Here is a 12,042-nt window from a genome sequence, read left to right on the forward strand (position 1 = left end):
TCTTAATAAGTTTAAAAACTGTACATTAAAAGCATAGAAATTTTGATTCTAACTAAATTCATATATCTGATCAACTAAATTAAGATTTAGATAATTTTTAACATTTTTTAAAAACTAAACAACTAATGCATTGAAAATATTACTGAAATGAAATCTGAATATAAAACAAAACTCATATTAAAATAATTTCTTTAGATATTTTAAAAATTAAAGAACAAAAGCATAGAAATCTTTGATGAAATGATGCTTGAATAGATATTAGAATTTCTTCAGAATCAGGTAATTTCTTAGCTTACTTTTAAAGCTAAGCAACAAAAGCGTGGAAAATTTCGATGAAATGAAACCTGAATGTATACTCAAATTTATTCAAATATAGAGAATTCCTTATTATATTTTTAAAACTTAACAATGAAAGCATAGATAACTGATGTATACCAAAAATTTAAAAGAAAATTATATTCACAAACTTGTCTCATGTCTTAGCAAAAACACTTTAAATTCAATTCACATTTCAATTAAAAAAATATTGCAGTTAGCCCAATGTCGTATTATTTACTTTTTGTTCATTGAGGTACAAATGATACTTGAAAAGTCTTACGTTGATCATTTTCAACGTCCAATCTGTTTCTGAGAGTGGTATTAATTTGTAACAGAAAAGTCGTCAATAATGGAAACAATGACTTGATAACTTTTGAGCAGAGTCGCTCACTTAACAGACTTCTACCATTTTCGTGTTCTAGATTTTTATTTTGAGCTTAACACGTTCACACCGGGGTGACCCACCGGTGGGTCACGCTAGATTGTCTCATCTTGGCAGCGCACCGGAGTAAAAACTGGTAACAATAAATTTTATTTTTTAGTTTTTTTCCGGGAATAATAAAAATCCATAACTACCAATTGTTATTATCGGATGCAATTTTTATATTGAATTGCTTCTTTGCTGTGATAAATTTCCTTGCAGTGAATTGTTATAGTTGAGAATAGATTAACTCCTCCCGAATATTACCTAATATTGAAATAGTTTTTCTACCAGTATTTTCTCTTTTCCCGTAGCAGTATTTTCACTTTTCCCGGCATGAACGTGTTAATAGAAGTACTTAATTGCAAACCTGCAACTTTTATTCTCTCTGAGAATAGTTTTACCATGTGGAAGTAATGTGACAACCATACTAAAATCACAGGCAGGAATACTTTTATACAATACTAGCGCCTAAGCAGAGCTGCCAACTACTACGCTTTTTGAAAAACATCTTATTGAGCGGTAGACAATTAAGAACTAAAGCTTACTGAATGTTTGGTAATTTTGCCAATATTTTAAAACTCGCTCCACAATTGGGTTGGAACAAAGTTACTTTTAACACGTTGAATGCCATGGGGGTCACCGATGACCGGCACTGAGTTTGTTCGTAGCACCACGATGGTCACCGGTGACCGGCGAAGCCAAGATTATTAAAAACACATGATTCGAGTAAATTTATAATTTTCCTATAATATTATCGCCATGTAAATTTAGCTTGGCATTCAAAGTGCTAAATAAACTTTCGAATCATTTACAAGTACTAGTGTGAAAAAAACTTTAAATCAAATTTATAAAAGAAAGAATAATACATTTAAGCATAAACTTAACTGCCATTAGAATTTTCTTTTTTTATAAACGTAAAAAGTTGCCAGGCTTGTCTAAGTCCTAGTCCTAGTGTTTTGATCTTATTGGGCACCTGGGCCGCGAAGCGGCCCCTATCCCATTTATCTGGAATTTTAGAACAGTTTTGGTTGAGCAATGAGGTAAGCAGGCAATGGAGTTGCTTTTATGAATGTTTCAAGCTCTTTGCTTGAATAACTAAAAAGGAATCAAAAATAAATTGAGCAGCTTGCTCTAAACTGTGTTTGTTTGATTTTGGAGTTGTTCAGAATTGTATCAGCATGAGTAAACGTTATTTTCAGAAAGGTTGATGAAATTATTTGTTTTGATAGTTATGATATGAGGCGTCGGAGGTGAAATGTGCAGCTATTGGTCTGTAGTTTTTATCTTTGATATAATTTTCAAATTTAAAGATTTCATTAAAATTTGCTGTTTTACATTCTATGGCTTTATCGAAAAAATCTGCGTTTAGCTTGTATATATGCTGTGATAGAGTTGGTATTTTGAGGTCTGCATGTATATTGGTATTCCGGATGAACCATCTTGCACAGGTTATTTTTCTAAGGATCTTGTTTTGGCATTGGTTTAATTTCTTCAGTAGATGTTGAGGTATCGTTGTCCAGGCAGGTGAGGCATAGGTAAGTATTGGGCGGATCATTGCTGTATATAGGCTTGTCTAAGTATAAAGCTGTGTATTAATATCTATACTTAATTCATTTTTATAAAGTGGTGTTTAAAATTATTTTAAATGAAATTTAGAAGTCCAGTAAATAAATATCAAAACAGATGCTTATATACATACCCTCCAACTGCTACGGAATTTCCGTAGTTTCAGAAATCTTCTTTTCAGACGGTAGCAAAATTAATGTCTTAATATTTAAAAAAATTAATTTTAGCGTAACTTGTCCACTATTACTTATAAAAGTGCAGGCCATATGGCTAGATTCTTAAGTTCTTATAAAAGTTTTATGAGAGATCCATTTGCTTTAAAAATTTCTGCTTTTGTTCGCTACCACTAGAAAGAATTATTTTCAAAATCCTCATAAGTTGGAGGGTATGTTATATATATAAATCATGTCATGTAAATCATCAATGTTTTTTTAAAAAATTCTGCTTTATTTCACTACCACTGAAAAAAAATAATTTGAAATTAATGGGGATTTCGTAGTAGTTGTTTTTCTAAAATTGTTATTCTGATATACATTTTACTACAGCATCGGATAAATTACTATCACATCGACATTGTTGGAAAGGTTACCTCGGGCGACTATAGTAATAGAAAAGAAGCGATGACTAACAAAAATAAAATTTTTGTTAAGAGATTAAAACCAGCAACTTTTTAAAGCATAAATTTTTTCGTTTACTTTTGAAAGCTCAATGCAAACATACCGATTTAAACATAGAGTACCTATCGGTGCCTTCACCGAAGTTCAATATATAAATAAAAACGGCGGTGCGACGCTTACGTACTTGAACTAAGATATAATTTTTATAAACGTAAGATTATTAGCTGGCAAGGAATTCTTCTTTTTTAAATATGAATAATTTGAAATGCAAGTGATAGTGGTAGATATGATTGAATAATTAAAATGATAATAATTAAATAAGAATAAATTGAGTGTCTACTACTGTTTTACATTTTTAGTGACCTGTAGCATTCCTGCATATACAAGCTTGTGTGCTCATCCCAGAGTATGGCTTATAAGACCTGGTTAAATGGCATAAGTTAGAGAAGGACATCACAAAGATAGTTTCAGTTTCACTGTCGAATTTAACCCCGCTCCCTTCGGATTGGATTGTTTAACCAACGCCTCCTACAACTGAAAGCCTCCACACGGTTTCCCATTGGTAGTCCGATCTGACCACTATGAAAGCAAACCAATTTACGAAAGAGCCAATTAATACAAAATCTAGTAAAAATATGAAAGTGGTAGCAAATATATGTCTAAAAATTTGTTAAATTTTTGAATATGATTGGTTTGTCTTATTCACTTGTCAACCACTACAGAATGAATTATCAAATGTATATGAATAATTTCTCTCAATTACTTTTAAAATAGAATTTGGGTTCATGCGCACAAATAGTCTGCTCGGACTACTTATAAAATATCGTGTGGAGGCTTTTGATGTAGGTGGTGATGGTTTAACAGAACGGATTTCAAAATTAAGTTTTTCATATGGTGCAAAAAAATTTTTCAATTGGTAGCAAAACTATGTAGAATAAAACTAATTGTATCTTTCGCAAGCACAAGACCTAACCCTGTAATACGTGGGAAATTTCGTGTTTATTTTTTTCCCAAAAACTTAAAACCTGGTAACTTAATTGTAAGTAATAGTATTTAAATTAAGTATTCATAAAATTTAGTTAGCAGAAACAAGACAATCGTGTTAACCCTTTAACAGGTCCTTTATTTCTAGTAAAGGTAAATTAAAGTATTTTTGGAATTGAAACTGTTTTAAGAACAGTAATTGATATTTAAAAAAAACTTATTTAGTTTATAAAAACACCATTTTTTTAGTGGTAAATATAGTTAACATGACCTATTAGGAACTTACTGACTTTTGTTTTTCTTTATTTATAAAATAAATTCCTTAAATGTTACAAAATTCAAAAGGAATTATGTATTTTATAACTTTTATACATTTTTTAAAAGTGACAAATGGTTACCAATTTTATTCAAACTCACTTCAAGAAAGCTGAAGTTATTGAAAAATGGAAACCTAAATTAAAAGTGGTAAAACGTGGTGGTAAGTATACTTACCATGGCCTTCAAAAGGGTTAATCGTAATACATTAATAATATTAATGTCTGTATTTTAAACTTGCATTATGCTATTCAAATTAAGGTTATAGCCTACATAAAATATTAGCCACTTTATAATAGGAGTTTAATATATAAAATCATTCTTGGAGTTGTCAAGCCTGCTGGTGCATTTTTCTCTAAGTTTAAAGTAATTTTTAATCCATATGAATAATTTAAACTACTTATATTTCGTTTAATTTTTTCTTCCTGCAGCTCTAAAACATTTTACGAACCATGGAAACGCTAAAATATTTACTCTCCTTTTAAAAAAATCAGGTTTTACGAAATAAGAGAGCGAATCATGCGATAACATTTAAAAACATCAACAATTCACTAGACTTCAGCTAAAAAGAAATAAAGAGCTTAGATTTCTTGAGCCACGTTCTTTACTTATTAATTAAAATATACAGTGGTAGGATAAAATAGTGGAAACACTTCTATACTATTTTGATTCAAGCGATCTTTATTTTAATAACAAATATTTTGGAGCATTTTACATGGCAAAATTATTTTTCTAATTAGTACCATCATGCTTGAAACTTTAAAAAATTATGTCATTTTACCCTTGCAAATTTCGGAGCCATTAAAATGAAGAGAGGAATTAATTCTGCTCTTTAGCTTTATTACCAACAATTTTGCCATTAATTACATGCAATTTCAATATTTAAATTAAAATGCTTTTTTAATTACAGTAGATATAATAAAAGAAAAGAACGACTCCTCCTCCTCATTTTGGTATACCCGAATTCAACATGAGTAAAAATGACACCATTTCTAAAAGCTTCAAACTTAATTTTTTGAATTGTGAGAACAGTTTTGCCACTCGAAATAATCTAAAACACTTGCACTTAAATGAAAAATTGTTTACATAGAATTAGTATAGAAGTGTTACCATAACTTATGTATTTAACACTAGGTTTACGGACGTTTCTTAGTTACCTATCTCTACGAACAAGCGTCATTTTGACGCATGAGCGAATACATATAATAGTACTAACAGAGATGCTAACTTGCTCCGACAGCAAATATATATTTTAAAGTGGTAGTTTATCAATTGTGATTCTTGATTTAATAAATTCAATCCTATAGATTTTTATCCACCACTATTTCTAAATAATTCACAGGCTTATATTATTCGCCACTTTATATTTGTAAAATCTCTTAGAAGATATTTAACGTTTTTTTAATAATATTGGCGTGTCCGGAGAAGTTGGCATCTCTGCACTTAAAAAGCATTGTAATTAATATACTATAAGAAAAAAATATGAGAGATATATTTATGAAATGTTCTAGTATTTTTTTTTTCAATATTCGAACTAAGCAATTGAAACCTTCAAAATCTGACATCAATTGACATTCTAGGTTTGTTCTTTCTATTATTGCTTATCGGCAACAGTTGTTTATCGCTTGTTTCATTTGAGATAACGATAACGGATCGAAGTAGTGTCGGTACATACTTATTTATTATTGATGTGATGTTTGCATGTTTACTCAAAATTTTGTCTAAATTACGATAGCGTCAGATTGACGCATATTCGTAGAGATAGGTATATACCACAAAGAGAATTTCAATTTTTTAAACGCTTTTGAAGAAAATAGACTTCAATGTATACTTACCTCTATCAATAGATAAAAGCCATTACAAGAGATAAAATAAAAATGCAAACGGCTTTTGTAATTTTCCTTATAAAATTCGAAATGCATCAAAATGACACGTCTCGTAAACCTAGTGTTAAGGGGAATATCTAAAATAAATTTACTATAAATACAGCATACCTGCCAACTTTTAATCTCTTCCATTATCATTTTTCCCAGTTGTACTAAAATGGAATTAAAACTTCAATTTTAAGCAAACAAAAACGCTCTATTTGAGAAAACTTAAATTGACAACCATGTATTTATTTATTTATTTAACCCCTTGGGGACGGGTGATTCAGAAATGCATTCGTACAAAATCAGAATCAAGTTGTAATTAAATAAAAAACGGTAATTTAAATGTAGNATTACTACCACTTTAAATATGAAAATAAAAACTTCCGGAAAATCCGGAAGAGTTGGTAGGTATGATGTAGGGTTTTCAAAAAATATTTTATGGACTGAAACTCATCACGGGAAAGTTATTCTAATGTAGCGTTTTCTATGAACTTTTGAATCATTTACAAGTAGTGGTGGCAAAAACAAAAAATTCCTACTTTATGGTTGTTTTTCGTAAGCTACGTCGTCATATAAAAGGATGCTTTTTTCATAAGTGCTGTGAGTTTGCAACAGTTTTTTATGACTGTGAGGACGAGTTTAACGTATCTAAAGCTAGTGCTGTCTATGCTTATTCTGAAAGTGAAGTAAAACGTTTATATGAAAAAAAGCCATAGTTTTGTGGAAATGAAAAGCGTATGTGGTCTAATTATTCAATATTTAAAAACTTACTACAATGCTGTTTAATCTGGGATAATAAAATCGTGCAAAAACTGTGAATAATGTAGGGTTTTTGATACTTTTTCCAGGTGGGAAAATGTCGCCAAATTGATTTTTAAAAACATTTTATAACTTTTATTGAACTTTTAAAAACATACTATACAGCACATACTCTACAACTATACAGCTTTAAAATGATGTAAAAAATACATATATTGCAAATCAAAATTTCTTCGCGTACTATTGAATAAAATACTAAAAAATAATTAATATTTAGTAAAATTTATTTCTTGTACTTAATTATCTTTGGCAAACAAATGTTATAACTGTGCGAAATTTTTTTAACTCGTTTAGAAAGGTCTCGAGATGTGGCGAAATAAGCAAAAAGTAACATTAAAAGGTTCAAACTTTGAATCGTTCTCCTGACCAAACTATGGGGACAATATTTCCCAGGTTGAAATATCCCTCGAAAAAAAATTTCTGTTTATACAGAGAAATTACGTTTCTGTGTTGGATTTCATGTTTTAAAATATGGTCTGCACTAATTAACACGTTGAGTGCCATGGGGGTCACCGGTGACCGGCAATGAGTTTGTTCGTAACTCCACGGGGTTCACCGATGACCGGCGAAGCCAAGATTATTAGAAACACATAATTCGAGAAAAGTTTTAACTTTTTAATATTATCATTACTAAAATGGTTTGAAGAAATTAATGCAATATAGAACACACACAAATAATTTTATTTATATACACAGAGATGCCAACTTGCTCCGTACAGTGAATAAATATTTTCAAGTGGTAGTTTATTAATTTGTATTCTTGGTTTAATAAATTCAATTTAGTAGATTTTTATCCACCACTATTTCTAAACAATTCGTAAGCTTATAGAATTCACCACCTTTTTACATATGTAATGCTAAACCTTTTAAAATCTAAAAAATCTATCTAACATTTGCGATTTTAGTTTGTAGTTATTTACCGTTTGGCCAGTCGGGAGAACCACGCAAAATTAGCGTGGCATTCAACGTGTTAATTAATATATTTGAGGTTACCCCCACGAACCATTAAGATTGAGTCCTAGAAAGTAAAGATCCGATCAGTAGATCAAAAAATATTCATGGTGGTCCCTTTTTTGGCATACTGTACAACTTTATAAAGAACGTATAGATTTCTATACATACATATACACTTATCTACTCTTTGGAAAATAACATTTAAGACAAAAACATATGACCATAACGTATCACATCATTAACTGAAATTGATTATCGCCTTCTATCTACCACTCCCTACGTCATAGAAAAGTGGTGACAATTAATATTCACTCGAGGTAATATTCAACAAAAAAAATACTTGTAAGAAGTATATTATAGAATTGCATTGTAAAGAAACTCTTTAAAATATCTAAGATCCGTTTAAAAATCCCATACGATAGAAAACAAAAAAAGGCGTTTGAGAAAAAGTGAAACATTTAAGAGATAGTAATTACACGAACGCTAAAATACTAATTCATAATAGAATGTGTGCTAAAAGAGTATGAATGTAGATTTTGATTTCATAAATATTTAATTTCTGATTTTAAAAATTTATTAGTAGCGAAAACCATATAAATTAAGACAAAAAAATCTTCATTTTTATAAATAATTCGAATAAATAAAAAAATATTGTTTTTATTCTTTTTTGATTGATTACTGATTTAGTTTAGTCATCATTTTTTTCATATATTTTTCGAACACGTTCTTATCATTGCTGCCCAAATGGCGTTCCGAGGAACCCTTGGGAACCACGGATATGTCACATTTTAAGTTAGAACTTAAAATATTTTTCCGAAATCTTTAATTATGTTTATATTCAATAAATTGTTTATAATTTATCCAATGTTTTGGTTACTTTTTACGAAACTATTTAAGTAAGTTGTTTCTCTGATAACCATTCTAAATGTTTTACCATTTTTTTTTCTTTTTTTTTTTTTTCTTTGGCGAAAACTGTTATTCAGTTAATTTCATTCGTCTTCATCGTAAGCATATGCCAAAAAACAGAAGCAGCTCCAGACCTGTAAATTCAACTGCCTGTCAAAAAAACTTAATTTTAAAACATTTATTGATTAAATAATAAAAAAAAAACTTCTTTCTTCACAACAAATTTTTTTAAAATAATTAGTAATATTTCTTCGATTAGCATGGGTTAGAGTCACTCTGCCGTCAGCATAACCGTTTAAGATTTTCATGGTTTTCCTCTTCGTGTAACGCAAATACGGGTTAGTTCCATCAACAAAAAAAACCTCCACGAAAGCAAAATTTCTCCCAATACTTGATCCAGGAGTTTCCTTCTTTCCTGTATTAGGTTCAAAATTATTAGGCTACGAATTGAACATTAGTAGTCGTGAACCCAAAAAATCGGGTTGGCTGTTCAAAGACAGTTATAAAATAAAAAATAAAATATAATTCTTTTTGGGAGCCGAGGTGGCTCAGGAGATAAAGCGTTCGCCTTCCAAACAGGTTAACCGGGTTCGCATCTCAGCAATGGCTGGTCGATACGAATTCCGCACCCGGGTCGCATCGACCACAGTGCTGAGATAAAATATCCGCAGTGGTAGATGGATCATGGGTCAGAGTCCCGTTGCAGTCAGGTTAACCATGGGAAGCTTTCATGGTTTTCCTCTCCATGTAACGCAAATGTGGGTTAGTTTCATCAATAAAGTCCACCACGAAGGCAAAATTTCTCCCAATACTTGATCCAGAAGTTTCCTTGTTTTCTGGATTGGGTTCAAAATTGCAAAGATACGGAGCTGAACATTAGTAGTCGTAAACCCAAAATTGGGTAGGTTGTTCAACGACGGTTATAAAGTAAAATAAAATCGTTTCTAGAATCTCAAATTTCAATTGAAAATTTTAGTCTGGTAGGGCTGCGACTTTGAACATTACATTCAAAATAAAGCAACATACTTTTGCTTTTTGTAGTTTAAAGAATAGTAGTTTATGAACGTTTTAGTTTAACATATCTAGTTTTCTGTAAAAACTGTTGAATTAGTGTTTACCATGCGTCAAGGGTATTATTGCCAAGGGTTAAATATCTATTTCAGGTTAATATAAACCCTAAATGAAAAAAAATCGACTTAGTTCATAATAAATTCTCGATCTTAGTCACTTAAAGCGTAATTCCAGAAGGTATCAGTTTTCTAAAAATATATGTTAAGAATTTTAAAATACATATATTATATTAAACAAATATTCCTAAGAAACTGAAGCGGTAAGATATTACCTGAATAAAAACTTCATTCGCTTCAAATATATATAAGTAGGAAATAACAGTCAATTTGTTTCGAGCGCTCAAAAATAGGCTCCCATTTTCAAGTCTTGCCAGACGTGAATGAGAAGAAACTTTGAATGATTTGAAATATAAAGCATTAAGTTGCCAACGAGGAATGGAAAAATAAAGGTGAGTAACAAAACTAGAAAAACCACAGTTGCAGAGAGAGAGAAAAAATGAAAAACAGAGCAAGAAAAACCACTATGTCCAAGAGGGGCAAATCGAAGTAAAATGCATTTCCACGCGTTATTTTTCTAGTTTTGTTTCTCCCCTTTATTTTTCCCTTTTTCATTGGCCACCTTTCGTTTATATTCCAAATCACTTTTGTTCCTTCTCATTCACGTCTGGCAGGTCTTGAAAATGAGTGCCTGTTTTTGTGCGCTTGAAGCATGTTTACTGCCATTTCTTATTCATATATTTTTGAAGTGAACGAAGTTTTTAATGAGGTAATATGCAATTGCAGTCTATAACGCAGGGTTCCAATTTCTAATTTATCCTTCAGTTTAAAACACAGCTGCTTTTTTGCAAATATACGGCGCACAAGGACCGTATACACAGACACACCATCAAGTTCTTCGCACATTTAACAAACTTTCGATGTGTGAATCCTTGTTCACACAGCACGCATCATAATAGTTAACCAATTTCGTCTATACGTTTAATAGGACTTTTCAGTAAATGTCCGTATTGGTTGGTACCTATTATGTTGTTGGCATAAGCGTTATACATAAATTTGTAAAAATTACCTTCATTACAGACACCACTACAGACAGATCACCTATATGTTACTTCGCCAGAAATATTAAAAACCTGGTAGAAAGAGAATTTCATTTCTCTTCTTTTTTTTTTTCCTTGATTAAGTATACATTCGAAATTTCACGAAATCTATATTTAGATATATTAGAATTTATATGTTCTATACATAAATTGATAAAAAGTGCAAATAATAAACAAAATATATTAAAATACGAAAAAAAACATAACAAAAATAATACATCATCAAAGAAATACTGGTCACTCACTCACTAAGAAATACGAAGATGACGAACGAAAATATAGCTTCACCCATCCAGGCGAGACGAGGACTAAAAAGATTATTCTCCTAAGCACGAGGTTTATTCTGCGCTCCCGAAAGCTGGATAGGGATTTTCCGGAACGAATTGTTCTTCCCTAAAGTATCGTCTGCCGAGAATTCGGTGTAACATTAACCATTCAACTAGAAATTCTCGCGTAGCGCCACCTAGTAAATGAAGATCGTCTGTCAATTGCTAGAGAGCCAACTTTGAATGGGTTTACTTAGTAGATAGCCTTGCTGTTCCATTTTATTACATTAGTGCGGTGTGGACATAAAAACTAGATTGCTAAAGAGCTCAAATTGAATCAGCGTCGGTACAAGGTTGAACGCTTGTACTTTTTTTTACGATCCGAGTGATTGATACTCAGGATCAAGAGGAGGGGAAAAAAACCTCGTTCTTATGTATCCTTTTAAATTGAATCGTTCTCAAACGACTTCAAGCATTTTTTGTGAAATGGGAAAATACAATTTTAAGCTAAACTGAACCGATTTTAAAAGCAAACATTCCATTCCAAAAAAAAATGGTTTAAGGAAATATCTAATTTTTCTTCAAGTTTTCAACTTCGAACAATTTCAGGAACGGGGGTTTTTTTTATAATTGTTCACAACTTTGAAGATATTGTTTTTCAAATCAAAATAACTTTCGTTTTCATTCAATAAAAGTTAAATTTTTTGTTATGAATATTCAAACGTATTTGTTCATGGATTTTTATTATTATTTTAAAAAATAAAAAAAAAATGCGTAGAATAATTCTTTCCGGACTAGCTTTTATCTTGAAAAAAACAAAATAGGTATATATATA

General features: G+C 30.7%; 1 protein-coding gene across 1 annotated transcript in view; it reads right to left on the minus strand.

Annotated features, from left to right (window-relative positions):
• The window catches only part of LOC107438316 (uncharacterized), a 100,571-nt gene extending 89,195 nt beyond the window's left edge, over nt 1-11,376 (minus strand). Inside the window, exon 1 of the mRNA XM_071184922.1 lies at nt 11,191-11,376. Coding sequence (XP_071041023.1) covers nt 11,191-11,233 — 43 coding nt within the window. The 5' untranslated portion in view covers nt 11,234-11,376. The remainder of the gene's footprint in view (nt 1-11,190) is intronic.
• Nucleotides 11,377-12,042: the final 666 nt, after the last annotated feature.

Source organism: Parasteatoda tepidariorum, chromosome 9, assembly GCF_043381705.1.
Source record: "Parasteatoda tepidariorum isolate YZ-2023 chromosome 9, CAS_Ptep_4.0, whole genome shotgun sequence".
NCBI lineage: Eukaryota > Metazoa > Arthropoda > Arachnida > Araneae > Theridiidae > Parasteatoda > Parasteatoda tepidariorum.